This window comes from Lolium perenne, chromosome 3 (genome assembly GCF_019359855.2).
Source record: "Lolium perenne isolate Kyuss_39 chromosome 3, Kyuss_2.0, whole genome shotgun sequence".
NCBI lineage: Eukaryota > Viridiplantae > Streptophyta > Magnoliopsida > Poales > Poaceae > Lolium > Lolium perenne.
Window position 1 is genome coordinate 268,897,851 of NC_067246.2, and position 26,516 is coordinate 268,924,366.

The window sequence follows — 26,516 nt, forward strand, 5'->3', positions numbered from 1 at the left end:
TCTATTATTGTTGTCACAGACTCCCAGTGCATGTAATAAAGTGGTCCATGAGCAAACATTTGGCTTTCAACTATGCATTCCTCTGCTATTGTGCAATGGAGTAGGACTTTCATGCAATTTTAGTTTTCATTCACCGAAGCTTGGACATTTGAAATGCAGGTTATAGGTCACTACAGGAAAGCCAATACCCACTCTAAAATTCATTCCACCTAATGTAACAGCGAGGTGTTGGTGGTGTCCCTGATGAGGTCGCTTGCTTCCTTCTTTTCCGTAATCCATCTGGTCCAATGGGTTCCACGGTTCTGCCATTAAAGTTCATTTTTATTCTATGGCCACTGCAGACCATGCTGAAGTTCAGGAAGTTGTTGCATGAGGTGAGGCTGAGACCTCTTGTTCTTATTTCGGTTTGATCTTTCCGTAGGATTCTCATGATAGATTACTTACTGTCTAGGTGTGTGGTATTTTGGTTTTTCCCGTAGGACCAGTTTACACACATCATTACCTTTCTATTATGGAGTACTTAGAATTGCTCCATTCTTCTATGGTTATTATAGGTTTCAGAGTAGAAGAATATGTGTGGTGTTCATACCCTCATTATTGTCAAGTTTCAATCATTTGCACGTGCGCTCAGGTCAATCTGCAGCTTTAGGTTTGATTTTCCAATTTGAAAAGCCACAATTTTGAGTCCATGCTTATTTAGCAAATTCCATTGTTTCAGTTATATTTCATCTTGCACTTGTTATTTGGGAGATATGCTATGTAATCATATATCATGTGGTTGCAGGGAGTAGTATTGTTGTGTTTCTGCTCAAAAGATTAGGAAGTGGAATTCCCTGGAAGGCACCAATTTTATCTACAGTACTAGGCACAAGGCATGTTTGGTACAAGCTTATATTGTGCATCATGTTCAGATAGTATATCAATAAAAAGCTACATGATTTGGAATAGTTTTCTAAGGTTGTGTAGTGTGAACATAGTAGAATTAGGTCATCGTGCAAATCAGCTGTTGATTCCTACATCTTCCAGTTTATGTCGTATCTTTGTTCATGGAGTGCTTACTAGAGAGGGGCGTATATATTGAAATTTCATTTCAATTGTGTATTTTACTTTGAGGCGCTATTTTTTTTTCCTGAAACCTACCGTATGCTTTGCAGGTCAAGAAGGTGATTGAAGGTGGTGCTTCCAGCGAGGAGAAAAGATGAAGAGAAGGCGGCGCGGGGGAGACCGGCAGCGTCGGCGCTGACTCGTCGACGAGCGCCTCCACAGGAGGTGGCACTGAGAGACCGGCTGTAACGACGGCCGGCGAGCTCGACGAGATGGCGTGTTAGGGTTAGCTGTTGCGAGCGCGCCGCCGAGTGCGCCATGAGCGCCTCCCTACTTCCTCGCTGCTCTCCTGTGTTGGTGAGGTTTGCTTCTCCCTCCTCTTTCCGTCTCCTCTCCGTCACTTCTCTTACTCATTTCTTCTGGCTCTAGGGAATGGAGGACGAGGGGGTGCGAGTGGACCCGAGGCTGGTCTGGTTCGTTGGCGAGGAAGATCAACTAGGGAGAAAAGGTGAGACTGGTGAGGCTAGGTTTCTCATGTTCTGGCGTATTCTCTTTTTTTCTCTCTGATTCTCAATCCACCTCCATTTTATGCCTGCTTCTTTTCAAACATATTTTCTTACATAGATCCAGGCATAAACAAACCTGCTGCGCTACTGGATAAAAACTTGATGAGATACATCGTCTCGGTTCTGAAGGTAAACTACATTGTTTTGGTTTTTGTTGGATACTCCTTGCCGGGATTCAACCCGTGCTGAAATTTGGTGTGCTTGTTATCAACTTCGAATGCACCTTCCTGCTTCCTGCATTCCTTGTGTTGCACCTCATATCGACAGTTATGGCATTACCAACAGAGAGGATCGACCTACATGTTGCTTCGTTGGCTGCACATACTTATATTTGAATGCATCTTCACCCAGTATTTATCACATTGAATTTGATGTATAAAGTACTTGAGAAGGACTAAATTGTATGGCTGACCGGTGGCATGCATCTGAGGTTCTTAGGTGTTTCTGCTTTTTTAGTTCCATACATGATATTTGAGTCCTCACAGTCACAGGACATGATTTGTCACATATATTTGAGAACAAACTTTACCATGCGTATACTTGATAGACCTACTAAAAATCATTATCTCTAATTATACGAATTAAGATCTACTAAAAATATGGAGGATATCTATATTATACTTCACCCTTCTTCGGTTGGAAATCATCATCTCTCAAATTCCCATTCAATGTGTATACTTGATAGACCTTCAAGATGATGCGATAATGCAAATCCATCTATGATGCGGATTACTATTTACTAGCTAATAACTTGTGAACAATGGAGTTAGCTGTGTTTGTCTTGGCATGAGTGAGAATACACTATTTCTCCTTATTTCGATCCTTACTTTGGTAGTAATCTGACAGTGTCTTAGGTAGCAGTTTCACTTTTCTTACAGATTTGATCTGTTATTGCAGTGAATAAGTGTACTAATCTTTACTCTTAGTGTTTACGTATGTACATCACCTTCTTTTTACCTTCAAATAGTTTCATTCTATTTTATTTTTCCACAGCATAGTGCACAATACTCATAATTAGAAGCGCTGAGCATTCGTGTTGCCCTTGTGCTTTGAGGTATTTCTCATTTCCATTACCTTCTCCATCCTCTCAGGCTAGCCCTTCAAATCAGATGTACTTTTGAATCTGTTTTTCACCTACTTTTTAAACTGGATTTGCTGCATTACATGAGCCATCCATGGAAATGCTCGCCATTAGGTCGACAATTGCCAACCGGTGTAATTAGTTCATCCTTTTAGTGGAGATTTAATGAATCGACTGTATCTTGTATCTATTCAGTTCGATTTTGGAATTATTTTGACTGAGTGGAACTAATTTTGAAAAGCATTTTGGAGAATCACTTTGTCCATTTTAATGCACATTTTCATTGAAATATGGCGCCAACATAACTGTGCTTTACCTCACACGATTCAGAAATATTAGCACTCAGCGGAACTAATTTTGAGTATTGTTGAGACTGCCGTGTTGGTTGCTTGCTTTTCTGAATCAAGAACTGTAGGTAAAGAAATGCTCGACAAGGTTTTTCTAAACATACAATGTATTCTTCTGCATCTTTTTTGATGTTTAATTATTAACTCAGACAAGTGAATTGTTATTTCTGCAACCGCAAATTTTGCTATGGTTCTAATTGTGTATGGCATATTGGCCTTCCATATATGTTGCCCTTCCACTTGTTTCCTTATTCACAATTTGGTATCCTCTAAAAAATGCCGATATGATCTGCATGATTCTGTATTCATAGTTCGTTTTCTTGACGAAAATGGTTCTTTTATCTTATGGTACTACCAAATTTTGGATGTAAGGGCATGTTTGGGTGCCAAAATTTTGGCAAGCTATGATTTATTGGGGCTTGTTTGGTTGGTAGCCAAAATTTTGGTCGGCACTAGAAAATTGCCCACCAAACTCACGATTCCCCTTCACCTTGCCAAAAATTGCCCACGTACTTAGCTAATTTTGTGGCTAGCCAATGGTTGGAAAAAATTGGTAGTGCATGAGATGGCTCAAACCAAACATAACTTAAAACCAGTAACAAAGGGCCGAGCCATGGTTTTAGAGTTGGCTGAAATTTGGCGTGGGAGGGTTACTTTAGTAAGTTAATTTTTGAAACTGAGACTATCTCATGCGTATATGGTTGTTGCTCTTACGTTTGGTTATGTTGAAATGAAGTAAATGAGGTAGTTAGAAAGCATACGAGGTAACCAAATGAGACGGTGTCCACAAGAAGATAGCATGCTCTACAGAATTCGACAAATTTCTTATGGGGAGAAAACAAGACAGAAAAGACGACATCTTTTGGTTTCAGATATATTTGTTACTCAAATTTGTGTGGCGAAGCTGTCTTAATCATCACCATTTTAATGTCTGATGATTACTTAAGTTAGGGCATTTTTAAAACAGAGATTACCTCTGACTCTACCGTCTTGTTCATTGTCTAATTGAATCTTTCAGAAGGTTCAGTTTTGTGTTTCCCTTCGTAACAGACTGATACGTCTCCGACGTATCGATAATTTCTTATGTTCCATGCCACATTATTGATGTTATCTACATGTTTTATGCACACTTTATGTCATATTCGTGCATTTTCTGGAACTAACCTATTAACGAGATGCCGAAGTGCCAGTTCCTGTTTTCTGCTGTTTTTGGTTTCAGAAATCCTAGTAACGAAATATTCTCGGAATCGGACGAAATCAACGCCAAAGATCTTAGAATCCCCGGAAGCATCCAGAACACACGAGAGGGACCAGAGGGGGGGCACAGGCCCACCAAACCACATGGTGGCGCGGCCTAGGGGGGGCCCGCGCCCCCCTATGGTTTGGGCAGCCCGTGGCCCCTCCGACTCCGATTCTTCGCCTATTTAAGCCGTCGTGACCTAAAACTTCGACACCAATTGACGAAACTCCAGAAAGACTCCAGGGGCGCCGCCGCCATCGCGAAACTCCAATTCGGGGGACAGAACTCTGTTTCGGCACCCTGCCGGGACGGGGAATTGCCCCCGGAGCCATCTCCACCGCCGTCTCCACCGCCATCTTCACCGCCATCGCTGCCTCCATGATGAGGAGGGAGTAATCCACCCCCGAGGCTGAGGGCTCCGCTGTAGCTATGTGGTTCATCTCTCTCCCATGTACCTCAATACAATAATCTCATGAGCTGCTTTACATGATTGAGATTCATATGAGTTTGTATCACAATTTATCTATGTGCTACTCTAGCAAAGTTATTAAAGTAGTTCTATTCCTCCTGCACGTGTGTAAAGGTGACAGTGTGTGCACCGTGTTAGTACTTGGTTTATGCTATGATCATGATCTCTTGTAGATTGCGAAGTTAACTATTGCTATGATAATATTGATGTGATCTATTCCTCCTACATATGCATGAAGGTGACAGTGTGCATGCTATGCTAGTACTTGGTTTAGTCTTTTGATCTATCTTACACTAAAGGTTACTAAAATATGAGCATTATTGTGGAGCTTGTTAACTCCGGCATTGAGGGTTCGTGTAATCCTACGCAATGTGTTCATCATCCAACAAAAGTGTAGAGTATGCATTTATCTATTCTGTTATGTGATCAATGTTGAGAGTATCCACTAGTGAAAGTGTAATCCCTAGGCCTTGTTCCTAAATACTGCTGCGTTACTACTGCTTGTTTCTTGTTTCTTTGCGTTACTACTGCTGCAATACTACCACCATCAACTACACGCCAGCAAGCTATTTTCTGGCACCGTTGCTACTGCTCATATATATTCATACCACCTGTATTTCACTATCTCTTCGCCGAACTAGTGCACCTATTAGGTGTGTTGGGGACACAAGAGACTTCTTGCTTTGTGGTTGCAGGGTTGCATGAGAGGGATATCTTTGACCTCTTCCTCCCTGAGTTCGATAAACCTTGGGTGATCCACTTAAGGGAAAACTTGCTGCTGTTCTACAAACCTCTGCTCTTGGAGGCCCAACACTGTCTACAGGAAAAGGAGGGGGAAGTAGACATCAAGCTATTTTCTGGCGCCGTTGCCGGGGACCAGAAAGCTACACAACAGGGATTTCCTCCCTCGTCAACCCCGCGCCAGTCCTGGACAGCATCAAGTATTTTCTGACGCCGTTGCCGGGGAGGAAAGGTAAAAGGTACTCACACTCCGGACCTCGGCTACCAAGCTATTTTCCGCCATTGTAAGTACTCGAAGCTATTTCCTTTAGATCCTGCAATTGCATCTTTTTGTTTCTTGTTTACACTAGTTAGGCATAATGGAAAACAACAAAAAAATTGGTGAGCTTTTTAGTCTTTTTCCTGATTTAGAATTGTTTGATGCGAAAATTAAAAAACATGTGGAACCTTATTTGCATGATAGTAGTGATGTTATTAGCATGAATGCAATTACTGCTAATACTATGGAAAAGTCTAAGCTTGGGGAAGCTAGTTTATATAAAGATAATCTTTTTTGCTCCTCAGCTTTGGAAGAAATATTTTGCTCTGATAATGCTTTATCTCCCATATGCGATGATTCTAATGATGCTTCTGATATTTTAATTTCACCTGCTGAAAGTATTCCGTATAAAATACCTATGAAAATTATTGAACGTGTTATGGACAACCACTATAAAGGGGATGGAACTGTCCATCCTAGAGATCATTTACTGTTTTTGCACGAATTATGCGGGTTATTCAAGTGTGCAGGTATCTCTATGGATGAAGTGAGGAAGAAGCTATTCTCTGTTTATTTGTGCAGTAAAGCGGCGCATTGGTATAAATTGTTGGAGAATAGACATTTTCTTGGTTGGGAGGAAATTGCATCTCTCTTTTATTCTAAATTTTATCCTCCTCATGAAGTGCATATTGATAGGAATTATATTTATAACTTTTATCCTCGTGATGGAGAGAGTATTTCTCAAGCGTGGGAGATCGAAGTCAACGATGCTCAAATGTCCCATTCATGAGCTTCCCCGTAATGTTATTGTTAACAATTTTTATGCGAGGCTTTCAGGACAACACAAGGACTATCTGGACGCGTGTTCGGAGGGATCTTTCACAAGCAAGGAGGTTGAAGCTAGGTGGGATCTTCTTGATCGGATTGAGGACAACGCTGAAGGATGGGAGAACGACAAAGGTAAAGAGTCAGGTATAAATTATGATTATGAATGCATTGAAGCTTTTATGGATACCGATAAATTTCGAAATATGAGTGCTACTTATGGTCTTGACTCTCAAGTTGCTGCAAATCTTTATAAAGCCTTTGCTTCTCATTTTGAATTGCCTAGGAAGAATTTTGATAAGTATCATGAACCTTTTAAAGAGGCTTGCATGAAGAATGAAATTGTTGTTAATTATTGCCATAAGCATGCTCAAACTCCTAAGAGTGCTATTTCCTATAAGCATGTTAATTTTTGTGGAATGCATAGACCTTGTGGAATTAATCAAGTCAAAGATGAATATTGCATCCATCATATTAATGAAAAAACTAGAAAGTGGTTTAGGGCTCTAGATGATCTTGGTAAAAAAGTTTGTGCCCTCTATCCTTTTATTTGTGAAGTTTGCCATGAAGTGGGTCATTTTAATTTTCAATGCTCCTCTAATGATAATTTGAACCCAATGAGTGCTGCAAATTTGTATTGTGATGATGAAATTACTCCTAATCAGCATGATGAACTTACTTTATTTTTGGGGTGTGAAGAACTGTCGAGAAAAATCTCTTTGTTACATATGAGTGATCTTGATATTGATGATGTCCTGCATGGGTGTTTTTCTTATTGCATTGATAATAGCCATACAAATACTTACATACAAAATATTTTAGAAGATGACACCTTGCCAAAATACGATAGGACCGCTGTGTGTTTTCAACTAATTAATGAAAAGGAGGGATCCTCCCAAGTTTCTTCTATTGTTTCTGAAAGTAAATCAGGTTATGCGGACAAGCCAACCTTCAAGCCTCTTCCTCCTAAAGAAGGGAACAAGGAGAAGGAAGAGAAGAAGAGGAAGAAGGGAACGAAGAAGAAGAAGAAGAAGAAGAAGAAGAAGAAGAAGAAGAAGAAGGAGAATAAAAAGAAAGAGGTAACGGCGTATCCCCGCGTGAATGAGATAACGCTAAGTAACCGTAAGTATGTTGCTCCTAATGATTATTGTGACAGTGAATCTGAATATGATGATCTTCCTATGCCCTTTACATACATTAGCGATCATGATTTGAATGAGCACACTACTTTTGATATTGCAAATCTCTGGGAAACTAATTCTGAAAATGATGATAATAATTGCCATAGTGTCAGTGCTATCCATGCTTCCTCCCATAATAATATAGAAAGCTGTAAGCTTGGGGAAGAGGTGTTTGAAAATCCATTTGCTACTGATCATTATGTGTTTGATACATCTCCTTCTAATAACAACGATGGTATGGTCATAGATAAACCGACTGTGAAAGATAACTATTCTATTTCTTATGATGACACTGTGCCTCCGATCTTTGATGATTATTATAAAGAATGCTATGATATAGGTTATAACTACCCTTATGAAACTTGTCATAGTCATGATTGGATTACCAAAAACAATTCTTTTAATATGCAACTTGTTTACCATGTTCAAATTCTTGATAATAATCTTGCTCCAATTACTATTAATGAGAATAACTCTTCTTATGCCAAAATTAATGATACTTCTATGCATATGAACCATGATAAGAATGTTTTAAGTGATGGGTATATTGTGGATTTCATCAATGATGCTACTGAAAGTTATTATGAGAGAGGGAAATATGGTTGTATGCATCTTAATAATATTAAGTTTCCCCTCTTTATGTTGAGAATCTTGAAGTTACTCGTGTTTTATCCTCTTATGCTTGTCACTTTGTTCTTCATGAATTCATTTGTGTACAAGATTCCTATGCATAGGAAGCATGTTAGACTTAAATGTGTTTTGAATTTGCCTCTTGAAGCTCTCTTTTGCTTCAAATACTATTTCCCGCGAATGGATTATTAAAACTGCTGAGCCCATCTTAATGGCTATAAAGAAAGAACTTCTTGGGAGATAACCCATGTGTTATTTTGCTACAGTACTTTGTTTTATATTTGTGTCTTGGAAGTTGTTTACTACTGTAGCAAACTCTCCTTATCTTAGTTTTGTGTTTTGTTGTGCCAAGTAAAGTCTTTGATAGAAAAGTAAGTACTAGATTTGGATTACTGCGCAGTTCCAGATTTCTTTGCTGTCACGAATCTGGGTCTACCTCCCTGTAGGTAGCTCAGAAAATTAAGCCAATTTACGTGCATGATCCTCAGATATGTACGCAACTTTCATTAAATTTGGGCATTTTCATTTGAGCAAGTCTGGTGCCATTTTAAAATTCGTCAATACGAACTGTTTTGTTTTGACAGATTCTGCCTTTTATTTCGCATTGCCTCTTTTGCTATGTTGGATGAATTTCTTTGATCCATTAATGTCCAGTAGCATTATGCAATGTCCAGAAGTGTTAAGAATGATTGTGTCACCTCTGAATATGTTAATTTTTATTGTGCACTAACCCTCTAATGAGTTGTTTCGAGTTTGGTGTGAAGGAAGTTTTCAAGGGTCAAGAGAGGAGGATGATATACTATGATCAAGAAGAGTGAAAGCTCTAAGCTTGGGGATGCCCCGGTGGTTCACCCCTGCATATTCTAAGAAGACTCAAGCGTCTAAGCTTGGGGATGCCCAAGGCATCCCCTTCTTCATCGACAAATTATCAGGTTCCTTCTCTTGAAACTATATTTTTATTCGGTCACATCTTATGTGCTTTGCTTGGAGCGTCTGTGTGCTTTTGTTTTTGTTTTTGTTTGAATAAATGCTTGTGTGGGAGAGAGACACGCTCCGCTGGTTCATATGAACACATGTGTTCTTAGCTCATAGTATTCATGGCGAAGTTTCTTCTTCGTTAAATTGTTATATGGTTGGAATTGGAAAATGATACATGTAGTAATTGCTATAAATGTCTTGGGTAATGTGATACTTGGCAATTGTTGTGTTCATGATTAAGCTCTTGCATCATATGCTTTGCACCCATTAATGAAGAAATACATAGAGCATGCTAAAATTTGGTTTGCATATTTGGTCTCTCTAAGGTCTAGATAATTTCTAGTATTGAGTTTGAACAACAAGGAAGACGGTGTAGAGTCTTATAATGTTTACAATATGTCTTTTATGTGAGTTTTGCTGCACCGGTTCATCCTTGTGTTTGTTTCAAATAACCTTGCTAGCCTAAACCTTGTATCGAGAGGGAATACTTCTCATGCATCCAAATCCTTGAGCCAAACAACAATATGCCATTTGTGTCCACCATACCTACCTACTACATGGTATTTTCCGCCATTCCAAAGTAAATTGCTTGAGTGCTACCTTTAAAATTCCATCATTCACCTTTGCAATATATAGCTCATGGGACAAATAGCTTAAAAACTATTGTGGTATTGAATATGTAATTATGCACTTTATCTCTTATTAAGTTGCTTGTTGTGCGATAACCATGTTCACTGGGGACGCCATCAACTACTCTTTGTTGAATTTCATGTGAGTTGCTTTGCATGTCCGTCTTGTCTGAAGTAAGAGAGATCTACCACCTTATGGTTAAGCATGCATATTGTTAGAGAAGAACATTGGGCCGCTAACTAAAGCCATGATCCATGGTGGAAGTTTCAGTTTTGGACATATATCCTCAATCTCATATGAGAAAATTATTAATTGTTGTTACATGCTTATGCATAAAAGAGGAGTCCATTATCTGTTGTCTATGTTGTCCCGGTATGGATGTCTAAGTTGAGAATAATCAATAGCGAGAAATCCAATGCGAGCTTTCTCCTTAGACCTTTGTACAGGCAGCATAGAGGTACCCCATTGTGACACTTGGTTAAAACATGTGCATTGCGATGATCCGGTAGTCCAAGCTAATTAGGACAAGGTGCGGGCACTATTAGTACACTATGCATGAGGCTTGCAACTTGTAAGATATAATTTACATGATACATATGCTTTATTACTACCGTTGACAAAATTGTTTCATGTTTTCAAAATCAAAGCTCTAGCACAAATATAGCAATCGATGCTTTTCCTCTTTGAAGGACCATTCTTTTACTTTTATTGTTGAGTCAGTTCACCTATTTCTCTCCACCTCAAGAAGCAAACACTTGTGTGAACTGTGCATTGATTCCTACATACTTGCATATTGCACTTGTTATATTACTCTATGTTGACAATTATCCATGAGATATACATGTTATGAGTTGAAAGCAACCGCTGAAACTTAATCTTCTTTTGTGTTGCTTCAATGCTTTTACTTTGAATTATTGCTTTATGAGTTAACTCTTATGCAAGACTTAATTGATGCTTGTCTTGAAGTGCTATTCATGAAAAGTCTTTGCTTTATGATTCAGTTGTTTACTCATGTCATTACCATTGTTTTGATCATTGCATTCATTACATGTGTTTACAATAGTATGATCAAGTTTATGATGGCATGTCACTCCAGAAATTATCTGTGTTATCGTTTTACCTGCTCAGGACGAGCAGAACTAAGCTTGGGGATGCTGATACGTCTCCGACGTATCGATAATTTCTTATGTTCCATGCCACATTATTGATGTTATCTACATGTTTTATGCACACTTTATGTCATATTCGTGCATTTTCTGGAACTAACCTATTAACGAGATGCCGAAGTGCCAGTTCATGTTTTCTGCTGTTTTTGGTTTCAGAAATCCTAGTAACGAAATATTCTCGGAATCGGACGAAATCAACGCCAAAGATCTTAGAATCCCCGGAAGCATCCAGAACACACGAGAGGGACCAGAGGGGGGGCACAGGCCCACCAAACCACATGGTGGCGCGGCCTAGGGGGGGCCCGCGCCCCCCTATGGTTTGGGCAGCCCGTGGCCCCTCCGACTCCGATTCTTCGCCTATTTAAGCCGTCGTGACCTAAAACTTCGACACCAATTGACGAAACTCCAGAAAGACTCCAGGGGCGCCGCCGCCATCGCGAAACTCCAATTCGGGGGACAGAACTCTGTTTCGGCACCCTGCCGGGACGGGGAATTGCCCCCGGAGCCATCTCCACCGCCGTCTCCACCGCCATCTTCACCGCCATCGCTGCCTCCATGATGAGGAGGGAGTAATCCACCCCCGAGGCTGAGGGCTCCGCTGTAGCTATGTGGTTCATCTCTCTCCCATGTACCTCAATACAATAATCTCATGAGCTGCTTTACATGATTGAGATTCATATGAGTTTGTATCACAATTTATCTATGTGCTACTCTAGCAAAGTTATTAAAGTAGTTCTATTCCTCCTGCACGTGTGTAAAGGTGACAGTGTGTGCACCGTGTTAGTACTTGGTTTATGCTATGATCATGATCTCTTGTAGATTGCGAAGTTAACTATTGCTATGATAATATTGATGTGATATATTCCTCCTACATATGCATGAAGGTGACAGTGTGCATGCTATGCTAGTACTTGGTTTAGTCTTTTGATCTATCTTACACTAAAGGTTACTAAAATATGAGCATTATTGTGGAGCTTGTTAACTCCGGCATCGAGGGTTCGTGTAATCCTACGCAATGTGTTCATCATCCAACAAAAGTGTAGAGTATGCATTTATCTATTCTGTTATGTGATCAATGTTGAGAGTATCCACTAGTGAAAGTGTAATCCCTAGGCCTTGTTCCTAAATACTGCTGCGTTACTACTGCTTGTTTACTGTTTTACTGCGTTACTACTGCTGCAATACTACCACCATCAACTACACGCCAGCAAGCTATTTTCTGGCACCGTTGCTACTGCTCATATATATTCATACCACCTGTATTTCACTATCTCTTCGCCGAACTAGTGCACCTATTAGGTGTGTTGGGGACACAAGAGACTTCTTGCTTTGTGGTTGCAGGGTTGCATGAGAGGGATATCTTTGACCTCTTTCTCCCTGAGTTCGATAAACCTTGGGTGATCCACTTAAGGGAAAACTTGCTGCTGTTCTACAAACCTCTGCTCTTGGAGGCCCAACACTGTCTACAGGAAAAGGAGGGGGAAGTAGACATCAAGCTATTTTCTGGCGCCGTTGCCGGGGACCAGAAAGCTACACAACAGAGATTTCCTCCCTCGTCAACCCCGCGCCAGTCCTGGACAGCATCACAGACACAGAGGAGCACACTGAACTGAGAACATAGCTATAGGAATTGGCAGAGTTTCGCGTGGTCAGAGTAGTCAAACAGTGCTGGATTGGAAGAGGGTGATCTGCTCGAGAATGGTACTAGCATTTTTTGCTAATTTTTTCCTTTTAGTAATTATTGGCTACTCTCAGACATAGCCACCCTGGCTATCATGCCGAGGCATTTGAGGTGTTCGAAAGTTAAGGTGGTTTCAAATGGTAAGATTATTTATTTCATTTGTCATTTCTACACAGTGCTTAACTAGCCATGTTGCTAAGAAATCCTAACTACTGTATTTTTTGTTATCTCAACTCTCTAGAGAGATGAAAGAGAATGTATTTAAGCTGTTAGGATCTTCACATGATAAATTAATCTTTGACCTATCTCTCAGTTCTCAGTAGAGAGGCCGGACTTTATAACTTAATAATGCACTTCACGTTACAAGTGACCAACTAGCTTTGTTTCTTTATAATCGTTAATACAAGCTAATTCTCTTAGGTGATACTTTCTTAGATGTGCTGGCAAGGCCTAAAAGATTTCAGTGAGGTTCCTGCAATTTTTGATGCATTAGATAAATCAAAGGAGACACAGTGCCACCAAAGGATGCATGTATGTAAATATGCAGCCAATTCAAAGCAGACACATAGCAGCATGTTTCACAAGCTATCATCATTCATTGGAAAATAGAAATTACTCCTATTTGTACTTGACATATGTATTGAAGAATCTATATATTTTAATAGACATGGCATGATGATGTATAGTGATCTTGGTATACAAGTATGATAAAGACCACTTGGTGTGGCCTGTGCGCATTTGTTCTTTGATTCTTGGCGAGGATCCTGGTGTATTCTTATTGAAGGAAATGACTACAATTGTACTTATTGTATGTGTTGATGGCACCCAAAAAAATAATATTTATACACATTTATTTCTCTTTACTATGAACAAATGGTTGGATGCAGCAAATGTTTCTCCTGTGTGTACATGTGTTAGACAGTTGCTTGAAAGTTTTTTTAAAAGGATTGTTTATACAAGCTTAAGGGCTCTCAAAGGCATACCAAATTCTTAGAAAACTATGCACACATCAGCCGAGTAAAACTTAAGTTTATATTTTCTATAAAAAAGATTGTCTATGTAGGCTTAAGGGCTCTCTAAGACCTACTAAATTTTTGGACAACTAAACAAACATCAGCAACATAAAAACATATGATTACAATACTGTCTTGCATTTGCCTGTGCGCCGGGGCGCACCGGGTCATCTAGTAATAACCAAACGCACCACGGCACCAGTCACAGAGACACGACACATTCCTCACTCGCTTTCCTCTCACTCTCTTCTCCCCATGGCCTCACTCCATTCCCCGCCCACCTGATTCTCTCAGCCGTGAGCGCTGCTTGATCTCGAGGTCACGCCAGAGCCTGGGTTCGCGGCTACGATCTCCCTTCGCCGACCCTCGCACGGGAAATCGAGGTTGCCATCGCTCCGTCTCCAGGCCACATGGTCGCTCGTTTCTTTGACTTTTCATCAGCGCTGCCGGCCGAGCTTGATTCTGCGGATTCAGCCGGGAGGCACGCAGAAGAGCTTGCCCGGATTGGGGATGGAGGCATCCAGGATCAGCTGCTGGAATAGCTTCAGGTATCTGTTCAAATTCTTCTCATGCATCTGATAGAATTGAAATACACGAGAAATCCTGCTAAAGTTCCGGTTAAAATTAAACAAGAAAGTAAGATGCAATAATTCTTCAGGCAAGGAACCACAAATTATAGTGCTGAAGGTGGACGCGGCGGCGGCCGCCGCACCGCCCTAGGCATCCTCTGCCGAGCGATAGGAACGCTGCCGCCCGGCGGGCTGTCCGATGAAATGGCTCGCTGTCGCTTTCGCGCCCCGCGGGTACCCCTGCTCGGCCTACTTCGTCGACGGTGAGCCATCCAACATCGCCATTTGCCTATCTACTTTCTGAGTTTTATAATTTCTTGGTAAAATGATGACGACTTGGTCTAGATTGACCGAGTTTGTGGATTCGGGAATTTTTCAGGAATTTTTGTGGGCCATATTTCCATTTCGATTGAAATGCATTTCGATTCGTCATAATGTAGGCATGTTTATCTTTTTTTTTTCCTATTGGTATGCCTGTGCCTTGTAATATGAAGCTAGCGTTTGGCAGATCAGTTTTTGTAAACCAGTCTTGAAATACCACAGTTCATATGCGCTGGCCATTCAATATCGCAATTCTAGAATACTACAAGCTGTGTTTAAATTATGGGTCGTTTGGTTACTGTTGTATTCAACAAAGTATATTTTAGTCACTTTCTGAATGATAATTAGTCAGCTCACTTTCTGAACGATACTCGCTCACCTTCTTTAATCACTTTATATAGTAAAAGGAATTTTATTCTGTGTGCGCGATTAATGAAATTGTTATCATACATACTATATATTGTTTATTATCACCAAGTTGAGCCTTTCAGCGATATGCTCTTGTAACCTTCAAATGTGCCAAGATCTTCCCTACGAGGCAATGGTATTGAAGCTATTTACGATTGTCCTTGTCATATTGCAGAGTTGGACAGGGTTGCCAAGAGGTGTATAATTCTAGCGATAGTGATCTTCTATGGCATCTGGCTGCAGAAATTGGGTGTTCCGTTACGCGCCGGATTTTTAGTGTTTGCTCTGCAGGTCTGTAAAAAATTACGCATGTGTTGTTTATTCCTATTGAATGTATATAGCCTTCTACATATGTTTAATTAGTGAGTTATTTGTGAAGTGCAATCTTATCACTTTACTGCTTTATGTGAGGTTATTTTAATTTTTGGTCGCTTGTATGCAGGATGTTAAAACTATGCTAATGAGTTTTTCAAGGTTTTCAAAATTGACGAGGATTTTGGGTGTGTGCGAGTTTATAACCAATCAGGTAACAAGAGCCAGTGTAAGAAGCCATTGACAGCTGGTGAGAGTGTCTACCTTATTTGCTAACTATCCGTCGACTGAAATTGTTCTTCAGACAACTTTCAAGTTGGCTGAGAAGGTTGCATCCATAATGGATGAACCAGAACCTTTCCTTCCACGGGCATATTCTTCTGTCCAATTATTTCGTAACATTTAGCATCTTTTGACAAACTTCTGAAATCTCTGTGAAACCAATGCATTTTACTCAATACTGCTAAAGTGCTAAATCGGATTTCATGGTTTCAAATTCAAATGACTCCCAGCTAATGAAGTTCTGCGAAGCATGTTGGCACTCCGAAGTCTTCCAATACTGTTTCTCAATCCTTAGTACCTCAGTATTTCGGAAAAAAAAATACTTGTTTGCCATAAGCATTCTAAATATTTCAATCAGTATTAGCACTTTTTGTCCATTGTCTTCTACTTAAGTACATTTAAGTTCTGCAAGTTATATTTGATATTGATGTTCTTGTTGTCGATGCCTGCCATCAAGAAGAAAATAATAGTCTATGATTCCAAAATGCTAGTACATGTTAGTTACATGCTCTACCCTTTAATATTTTTTTTCATCACAAATATCTAATGTGTAAACATAAAATGCACACAAATACTCATGTAATAAAAGATTCAAGTATGCTAGCATCCACTACATTTGGAAAATATAATAATCATTAAGGAATCTGCTCAAATCAGGTCCAGCGAGTTCAAGTGCTAAGTACTTCCTTGTAGACTATGTCTAGCGTGGCCCTTACTAAGGGCTCAGTTCTTTTTCGCTTCTTTGAGTTTTTGGTCTTGTCCTTGATGGCGAGGATCTTGATGTTGCTTTTCGCGGTGGCTCTTGACAACACGACGTACAGTTGGCCATGCGAAAAGACTGGCTCCGGTAGGTACACGCCCACACTCGGGATGGTTTGTCCTTGCGCCTTGTTGATCGTCATGGCAAAACTGAGCCTGATCGGGAATTGCTTCCTCTTGAATCTGAACGGAAACATGTCATTGTCAGATGGGCATAGAGGTATCCGAGGAAGAAACACTCTCTCTCCTGCGTGCTGCCCCACGACGATCTCTGCGTCGATGGCGTTACTTTGGAACCCACGGACCACAAGCCTCGTGCCATTACACAACCCGTTAGCTAGGTCGAGGTTCCTCAACAGTATAACCGGGCAATTTATCTTCAGTTTAAGTGCGTGGGGGGGAAGCCCATTAGGAGATAGGTCATTTAGGAACTCTTGAGGGTAGTAGCCATGCAGATCATCCTCCGCACTATCAAAGGTATAGTAGATCCTTTCCTCGCCGTGGAAATGCTCAATCATGTGCATGTTTATTCCATCGACGCTATCATTTCTTGTGGAGAGGATAGCTCGAGAAGTCATGTAATGCGGATTGTCCATGTTGTGATCTAGGGCAGGAAACACATGGTCGATCAGCTTCTTTATATTAGCTGCATCGTCGCCTGTTGATGACACACAAATATCTTTAGGCAGTTGGATGTTTCCATCCTTGTCAGTTTCCTCGGTGCCATTACCGACCCTCAGGAGGTAATCCGCGAACCACTCGTCGCTTTGCGCCCTCATATTCTTGATGAGCCTTAGTTGGCGCATGCCCTTCCAGAGGTTCGAGCTTCGTAGACTTGCGTCGATTATTTGACCCCGTGATCCTTTCCTCACTACAGGAAGCACCTGCCTGAAGTCCCCACCGAACACGACAGTCTTTCCCCCGAAAGGTCGGTCTGGGCATTCCATGATGTCGCGCATGCTTCTATCCAATGCCTCAATTGCCTGGCGTTTTATCATGGTTGCCTCATCCCATAGTATGAGTGAAGCCATCCTCAGTAGCTTGGCTGTCCCACTCTGCTTAGTGAAGCTGCATGATTTTCCTTCTTCAAGGTTTAGTGGGATCTTGAACCTTGAGTGGGCTGTCCTACCTCCTGGCATAATGGAAGCGGCGACTCCTGATGTCGCTGTAGCCAACGCGATCTTTCTCTCGCCCCTAACCCTAGCGAGCAGTGCCCTGTAAAGGTAGGTCTTCCCTGTGCCTCCTGGGCCATCCACGAAGAATACGCCCCCATCTCCGCCATCAACTGCTGCTAGTATCTCTTCATAGGCAAGCCTCTGCTCGGTGTTTAGTGAGGTCGCTAGAGAAGCGTCTTCCTTGTCTACATGGATATTGGTTTCCTCAATAACCTCCCTGGCCTCGCCATCTGTGTTGTCATAAGTCTCGTCGATGTCTGGGAGAGGGAATGTCTTTATGTCTTTGCCCATTGACTGCAACATGCCCCTAATATCAAGCAACACCTTCTGCTCCACTGCTTTTGGACACTTGAATTCTCGTCGATAGTCATCAGACATCGCCTCAAGGTGCCTATCCCAAAGGCCACGCACATCTCCAGGCTCGCAGAATACCAAGATTGTTGCGAAGAGCCTCCTGAGTGAGGCCGGCATGGCAAACTGCTCTGACTCGGTAAGACACTCATCGAGCGTGTTGTCAGCCTCGATGAGACCCCTCCTCTCAGCGGCCTCACGAAAGTTATCACATAGCACACCGTCCACTGTTTTGAGATCTTCGAAGGACCTTGAGCCAGGCACGTGGTTTAGAAGCACCCTCAGAAAGTACCGCTCCCCCTTGGCGGGATGGGCTGACACGATTCGGCCTACCTGTTGACCCTTGTCCCTTCTCTTCCAGTACTTTGCTGATTGCCATGTGAAGCTTCCCGGAAAATCTCTATAAAGAATATGTCGAGCCCACGCGTGCTTCTCGTTAGCCACAAAATACTCAGTCAGCATGGATGGATTCTCTCTGGCCGCGACATCTTTCAGGTTGTCTCTCGCTTTGAATGTGACCATTTGCATATTTTCGAGATGAAGCTGCAGCGGTAAGACCGATGGGTGGTTCTCACAGAGTTTGAAGCCGAATATCCTCCACATGGCCTCCTGTGGAGTTACCCACCTCGCGTCAACGAACCTCTTAATCTCGTCTATGTTGCCTTCAGCGTCGGGCTTCTCAATATTGAATGACGTCTGATCATGGCCCTTGTATACGTACTTATATAGGTACTTGACGGCCTTTATGCTGGAGCACACCTCCACGTTAATGTGGCAGTCGAACATCCGCAAGAGGTACGGGTTGTAAGGCACGACCCATCTATTGTCCAACGTATGGCCTCGGACCTTCGCACAACGACCGTCCTTTCGTCTCCGATAAATGGGGTATGAGTCCTTCCCCTGCACGGTGGTCCCATTGAATGCTCGTGGGTACCTACACTTGCACGATCCATCTTGCATGCACACATTGTTTGGCTTGAGGACACCACATGGCCCGTGCATCATGTGCTTCACGACCATGGCGTATAGCTCCGGGTACTTATTCTTGTCAGGGAGCTCGGCGGATATTACGTGGTCATATTGCTCTGGCACTATGAGCTTATATTTTGAATCCATGATCAACAAGAAATGAGCATGCGGGAGGCCTCTCTTCTGGAACTCGACCACGTAGACGTAGGCCTTCACAACGCCCAATATATGCTTCTTGGTTAGCATCTCTTTCATTGTCTCCAGCTTGGCCCTAAACACTCTAACCACAATGTCCGGTCTGTCCTGTGGGGTTTGTCCTGGAAGCAGTGCATCTTGTATCTCCTGCCAGTTAGGGTTGCATGTCATCGTCAGGAAGATGTCAGGCTTGCCATACGTCTGCACCAACGCCATGGCGTCCATATGTCTGCGCTTCATGTCTCTAAAGCACCCCTGGAACTTCCAAGGAAGAACAATCCTTGTGCCAACAGCACTTGCACGAGTCTCTCCGGCTGTGATGCAATCCACAATGCCTTTATAAAGATCGGCGCGTATCTCTGACTGGTGATCCCTGAACCAACTCAACCTGCAACCCTCAATCTTTATGTACATGTCGACCGCAAACTGTTGGAACAGACGCCCGCCATGTAGTATGGGGTTGAATATAGCCGGACGCGTTTGTAGTCGGTAACAGTAGTAGTCCCTTACGGAGACGCATATATTGCCACCTCCATCTGCGTGAATAATGTGAAAAAGAAGGTTATGCAAAATACAAAAAAGCATAGAAAAAAAATAGGAAGTATTTTGAATAGCTGAACCTTCATCCTCGAGGTCCTCTCTTGATAGCTGCGCAACATGCCAAGGCGTATCACGTTTAGGGAGATTTGAATGCCAGCCAAGCTCCCCCTTAGGGAAGAAGAGGGGGTACGAGAGCGGGTCATAACATCCTTGTGTGTCCTGTATACTATGCCTCTCGTTGTTGTCACCGTAGAGGGTAATGCTGCGCTTGAATCTATTTGCCAGGTCGCTGCCCTCGACCCAGATCGCAGCTACCTCGGACGACAATGGTAAATTGTATCTCCGTTGGTCTAGCTTCTTGTCGGTGTTCAGTTCTATACAGTAGTCTTGTAGGTTGTCCTTATAGGCGCCCAAACTCCTAAATTGCTCGGAGTAGGGGTTTCCTCTTAGTATGTCCACAACCTTCCGGACGACCTCTTGGTCCAGGTCCTTAGTGGATTCCTTGTGATGGACCAAGCTGGGATCATCGTCGTAGAAGTATAGTTGCAGATGTTCCGGGCGAGAGTTTGGCCCGAACGAATGCATATTATGGTACATCTTGCCTTGGGCCCGGAATGTGTACACACCGGACCTCATGTTTGTGCAGTTGTTGTCTAGGCTGACGCCAAGAGTTGTGAATGAGAAGTGTCCGTTGAAGAATCTTATGTTCTCCCGAAAATGTCGAGAGTCCGCATCTGAGCTAGACCATAGCCTCACCAGCTCCGGGATAGGCTCTGATTCTTGTTCAGCTAGTTTGATCTGTCCGTTTCGACAACAGAAACCATCGGCCTCACGCTCAAACTTCTTGGCATGACAGTGTTCACAGTTCGGGACTTGCGTAAGTACGTTTGTGCTGTTTGGGAGATTCGAGTACACAAAGTCGAAAGGATCGATAGATTCCGCGCCGGATGAGTCCGCCGGTGTTTCGAGGTCAATGCCATCAGCGTCAAAACCTAGGTGCATAGTTTTATATCAATATATGTTCATGTTAACTCAGATAACAAAGTTGGTTAGTGGAAAGGTTGGCATAAGTACCTTCACGGTCATACATGTAGCACTCCTTATCCGTGAGGTCGTTGGGGATGGCATTCTCGTCCATGATACTGCTAAGGAAGGCCTCCATGTCACCTATATCATTCTCGTGTCGGTAAGTATGATGCTTTAATGCATGAATATACATAAATAAAGGGAGTAAAGATGGGTGTGTTACCGTCGCTCCCAATGGTATACGCCGGCGTGCTCCTTGAAGGGGAGGCGGAACATGAAGTAGTTTCCTCTCTGGTTGGTGATCCGTGTGTGGTCGATGCCAAATTTTTTGTTGGCAAAGATGTTGCGTCTGGGCACTGCATCGCGATGGATTCAGCGCAGGGGATGTTCCTCCTAGCTGCAGCGTTTAGTCTGCGCTGAGCTAGCATTGCCGCTCTCTTCTCTTGAGTTATGCTTTGCGCCGATGTGCGCCGACGTGCATTTATCTGCTCTTTTTGCTCAACCGTTAAACTATTTCGCCGTGCTCTATCCCGTTCACGTCTTCCTTCATTTTCGCCGCGTGATCTTGCTCTTCTACGTGCATTAATCTCTTCCTTTTGCTGTGCTGTCAAACTATTTCGTCGCGCTTTATCACGTTCACGTCTTGCTTCATTTCTGTCTTCTGAAATTTTGTAACCTGGTTGCTTTTGATCTGCCATCACCGTCCGCGTCTGTTTCGGTATTATTCTGCAATGAATAAAAATATAATTTAGAAATCCAGTTCTTAGATTATTCAAAAAATAGATCATCTCTAGTTCTGAAGTAGATGATGATGCATCAATAATTTAGAAATCCAGTTCTTAGATTATTCAAAAAATAGATCATCTCTAGTTCTGAAGTAGATGATGATGCATCAGCATGTATGTGTCAGATTACACCATGATAGTCCAAGTCCAAGTCGGTCCTCTTCTTTTAGCCAATTTCTTATGTTTACAAAGGAGCGGAAAGGTAGCAGAACAAAGGAGCAGCACAGTCGACCCAGGCAGCAGCGCCGTCAGCATCTCTAGGTGAGAGATAGTTTTTCTGGGTTTACCTAATAAATTTTTTTTGTTTTTTTTGTGTGCAGAGCATAAAAAAGCGATGGAGAACGATGGTCTCTGTTGTACCTTCGGTGAAGGCGTTGATAGATGGAGTTCCGGCGCCGGCAAGTATTCCCTGTGCGTAAGCCCGCAAGTATTAGCTGATTGGGCACCTGAGTTTCGATGAAGTTATAGAAGCGAGATTGTAGGATTTGTGGATTGTCCGAAGGAATCGATTCGTTCTTATGCATCTCCATGGGTGTGTGTTGTAGCATTGTTCGTGTCGGTTCCAGTTGTCTGGCCGTGTCTGTTCCGTAATTGACCTGACCGTCTGTTTTAGTCCACCTGACCATCTGGTTGGGCCGTCTGACTGACTGGGCTCGTTTATTTGACCGTCTAATGATTTTGATTTTGATTGGGCCGACGTACATCTTTTGGTCTGACTGCTGGGCCGTCCGGCCGGTGATATGTTTTCGTTCGATGTGCGGGTAACGACCGATGGGACTTGTAGGACATACGACGTACGGCTGATTGCTGTTTAATAGTAAAGATTAAAGATATATCGAGTAAATTGTACATGAAGAAGCTTTACCTCTATTCAACATTTTTTGTGAAATTTTAGTTTTGGTTACATGGACGGGTCTCATTTGAAAAAAAAAATGTATTAGATATGTTGTTTGCACCGAATAATCACCAAAATAACTTTAACCTATCACACACAAGTTAGAAATTACACATATGCGAGGAATGGGAACAGTCAAGTCATATATGCATCAATCAACTTGTTGTATTTCAGAGAAAATTGTAGGACATGTTATATTTTACATATGATCAAGCAAAACAATTGCTGTACTGAAAACAAGCAGGTAATTGGACTGAAGATGTTTACCTGGATCAGATCGGGTAGATCAACTTAGAGATCCAATTACACTTCTAGGAAATTCATATGACTAAACGAATGTTGCTCATCATTAGCAATTTAGCATGTCCCTCGTTCAAATGCATTCTCTCAGGTACTGTGTCCCCTCCATGTTGGTTGGCACCAACTTCGGCTCTCACATAGAAAGAAAATGGTCGCTGGCCAGCACAACAAAAGGAGAAGTTTTAATTGCAATTCAACCCCAACACCAAACGAATATCACTTTATCACAAAGAAAGAAATTAAGGAGAGGTTGGCCCCAACCAACCTAGTGGATGAATCAGATGTTGATAGAGGATGTGCCTGGCGGAGGCTTGCTGGCGGCGGATGAGTTCTCCGTGCGCAAGGATCCACATCTCATCGCCTTGCGCATCACTGCCTAGGATTCCGATCGCGTCCGTCGTCCCGCACGATCGGAGGTGAAGCGAGGCAAGACAGGGGAGCTCAGCTGAGGAGAGAGATCGAAGGAACCGTTCGGCGCGGCGGCTAGGGTTGGACGCAGGACAGTGTATTGTATTGTGATGGGCCTGGCCCAGTTTGCCGCGTGCGGGGCGAAACCATCGGGCGACATATTGCGGACGACGAAAATATTCGACGTACTGCGGCTCGGCAGAATAAGGAACATGTTCCTCCTTTTTAAGTAGTGTAGATTAAAAAGAAGCAATTCCATTTACATTACAGTGTTTTACAGCAAAAAAGAAGTAGTCCCACCACTACTTATGGGGAGGACTATTTGGCGGTCACCCGCCAGGGAAGAGCCAAGCGGTCACTTTTTTGACCGCACACGACAAAACCGACGTTGGCCCAAAACCCTAACCTTAGCCCCTTTCTTCATGTCTTCTGTTATCCCTCTAATTTGCCCGCACAGTTCCCGCAAACCGACGCTAGCCGAACTACCTGCCACCGCCACCAGCGCTACTTCGAATTTTTGTCTTCGTTCTCGGCTTTCCCTCTCAGCCGCCTCCCCTTCATCTCCGGCATCGGCCAACCCTCAGCCCCACCCCCTCCAACCTTATGTTCATTGCTCAGTGTCGTCGCGCTCTAGGCTCGTCATTGCCTTCTCTACCTCGACTCTCTGGTGGTCATCGTGGCACCACGACTCCGGCTTGGGTGGAGAGAGAGAGGAGAGATAGATAGATATATAGATAGATAGATATATATATATATATATATATATATATATATATATAGAGAGAGAGAGAGAGAGAGTTAGGGTAGAGGGGAGATAAGGCCATGACAACGCGGATGGGTTTGAGAGAAAACAATAGGAAGGTAGAGAAGGAAGAGGCAGAAGGGGTGAAAGTGCATTTCCCTCTCTAAGTGGTTTTGGTGTCAATGACAATATGATTTATGGATTAACCATGTGCCTGATCTTTAAGACAAAGCCTAAACACATCCCAAGATCTCACTAATGGTTGGAACCCCCCTCGAAGCAAAAGGTGAAAAGAGACCGGCATCTCGGCGTTTTTCTCTAATCGCAAGGAAACCCATACTATTAAGAGGGAATGGCTTGGTAAGGTAACGGAACTATATTTACACCAGCATAAACTTCATATGGTAAAGAGAGCATTCGAACTTCTCAGCCAACCTCCACGGTATCCAAAAAGTTGTGTATGGTTGACACTAGATAGAACAACTCTCTCGAGCTCGGATGGGGCCTTAAGAGCAGCTCTAGCAGCTACCGTAAAACGCGAACTAGCAAGTTTAGCTTGCATTTCGGTGGCCGCGAGAGCTGGCGCAGTTCAACTACCGTAAACGCAAACCGGGAAACTGCATATCGGGATATGCAGTTTCCCGATTTGCGTTTACGGTAGCTGCACTGCGACGTGGACTGTAAACTGAAACAATATAGCATAACTGAATTTTGATAGGTCATGAGAGCATATGAGACAATGTTTGCAAACATGTTCGCCGTAGCACCCGCACCGGCTTCCTCTGAAGTGTTTCCACCGAATGCAGCACCACCACTCGTCGTAGCACCTTCACCGGCTGCAGCACCACCACTCGCCGTAGCACCCTCACGGAATGTAGCTTGGGCCATGGCTTGCCTCCGCCTTGTGATGATCTCCATCCTCCTCACGACCTTCTTCAACCCACTTCTGGCGGCCTTCTTTCGCTTTGCGACTGCCAGCGCGACGACGGCCCTACCGGCGGCTGGGGAAGCAACGGTTGGGGAAGCAGCAACTGGGGAAGGAGGGGAAGCGGCGGCCGGGGAAGGAGGGGAAGCGGCGGTCGGGGAAGAAGGGGGAGCGGCGGCGGCGCGTTTCATATTCTTGATGGCGGTATGGGCGGTGGCCGGCGAGCATGCGTGCACCGGCGGAGCAAGAGGAGCTTCCGCTGTGGGACGGGAGAGTTGAGCAGTGGCTGGCGGGAGGTCCGATGACTCCATGGCGCCGATTCGCGGTGGCGGTGGCCTCAGAGGAGCGCGGGGCCGGTAGATCGACGACGGCGGCGTCGTGGGAGCGGGAAGGGATGGGGGTGAAAGTTCCGTCCCGCAAAAAACAGAAGGGAGTGCAGGTCGCGCTCGGTGTTCCCTCTCGAAGCCTGAAGAAGTACCGCTCGGCGGGAAGAATTTGATGTTGCCTCTAAAAAAATTTAGGTTTCGATCGAAGTGCAGGCGCTACACTGCGCGTTTTTTTACGGGGCACGGTTATTATTCAGTTTTACCCGTTTTACGGTAGCTGCTAGAACTGCTCTAAAGCCTGTGGCCCTCCTATGGAAACCTCTAGGGTATCCAGAAAGTTGGCACCGGTCTTCCTTAACTCTCGAGTGCCCGGAGCCTCCAGTCCAGGGAACCTTGGAATCTCGCAAAAATATGTGCTAACGGTTGGATTTGAGGGGGCTGCTATGTAAAGCCACCTTCTTCCTCACACGCAGAGTGACAACTCGATTCTCTCTATTTCTGGAAGAGCTCAAAATTTCAAAATCTTCTTCTCTATCATCTATTGCTGGAAGAGCCCAAAACTTCAAAATCTTCTTCTGATCCAATGTGGAGCCTAAACCCTTGGTGGAGAAGGGCTTTGGGCAAGTTCAGGAGCCTCCAACCATCGAGCCTCCAAGTGTAGGCAAGTTCATTATGATGAAATATTCGCGGAGAGAACCCAGTCATGGAAGTTAAATACGGGGATGGCCACATCCCCCCACCTGCCAGCTCTGCAGATGCTCCCTGAGACGGCTCGACACATCCTCTTCGAATGTCGGTTTTCCAAGCGCATTTGGGCCGCGGCGGCCTTCTGGCTCTCCTGTCCGGATCTTATGGGGAGCCTTGGAGAAGGTAGAGCAAAGGTCCTTGATTACTGGCAGGCCATCACGTCGACCACTACCTCTTCTCCCAAGGGGTTGCGATCTGCGGTCATTCTCATCACTTGGGAGATTTGGAAGGAGAGGAACGAACGCGTTTTCAACAATAAGTCCTCGCTGCCATCGGTCGTTATGCACAAGATTAGGGAGGAGGGAAAGGATTGGATCCTTGCGGGGGCAAAGAGCCTTGCAGATGGTTAACTAAGTAGTTCTGGGGCGGAGTTCTTGATCCGCCCCTTTTTTCCTTTTTTTTAGCTCTTGCCATGTACCTGTTTGCTTCTCCTATATCAATATAAGGCAAAATCTTTTTTGCCGGTTTCAAAAAAAAAAGTTAAATACGTTTTGAGGTGATGTCCTGTGTGAATTATAGTACATAGAAAAAAGGAACTGCACAACTCGCTCTAAAGGAACTGCAGGACAACGCAGGATTCCCGTGTCAAAACGATGTTCAGAGGCTCAGAGCCGATCTAGAAAGACGGGA

General features: G+C 43.4%; 2 protein-coding genes and 2 long non-coding RNA genes across 4 annotated transcripts in view; 3 read left to right on the forward strand and 1 right to left on the reverse strand.

The window, feature by feature from the left end:
* LOC127344008 (uncharacterized) overlaps positions 1-23,226 on the reverse strand; it is a 28,694-nt gene extending 5,468 nt beyond the window's left edge. The window contains exons 1-2 of the long non-coding RNA XR_007877685.1: positions 23,004-23,226; positions 22,706-22,893 (exon numbers count right to left, since the gene is read on the reverse strand). This is a non-coding gene — a long non-coding RNA (uncharacterized lncRNA). The remainder of the gene's footprint in view (positions 1-22,705; positions 22,894-23,003) is intronic.
* On the forward strand, positions 1,159-4,084 carry LOC127344007 (uncharacterized). Its single transcript, XR_007877684.2, has 4 exons — positions 1,159-1,401; positions 1,474-1,552; positions 1,669-1,739; positions 2,604-4,084. It is a non-coding gene; the product is annotated as an uncharacterized lncRNA (long non-coding RNA).
* Positions 14,058-22,244, forward strand: LOC127344006 (uncharacterized). The gene is made up of 5 exons (XM_051370229.2): positions 14,058-14,399; positions 14,510-14,683; positions 15,325-15,440; positions 15,592-15,675; positions 21,864-22,244. Exons 2-5 carry the CDS (start codon positions 14,620-14,622, stop codon positions 21,960-21,962), a joined length of 363 nt encoding a protein of 120 aa, XP_051226189.1. The 5' UTR covers positions 14,058-14,399; positions 14,510-14,619; the 3' UTR covers positions 21,963-22,244.
* Positions 23,227-25,861: 2,635 nt separating the features above from the next.
* Positions 25,862-26,236, forward strand: LOC139838166 (uncharacterized). Its single transcript, XM_071827536.1, has one exon. It carries the CDS (start codon positions 25,862-25,864, stop codon positions 26,234-26,236), a length of 375 nt encoding a protein of 124 aa, XP_071683637.1.
* Positions 26,237-26,516: the final 280 nt, after the last annotated feature.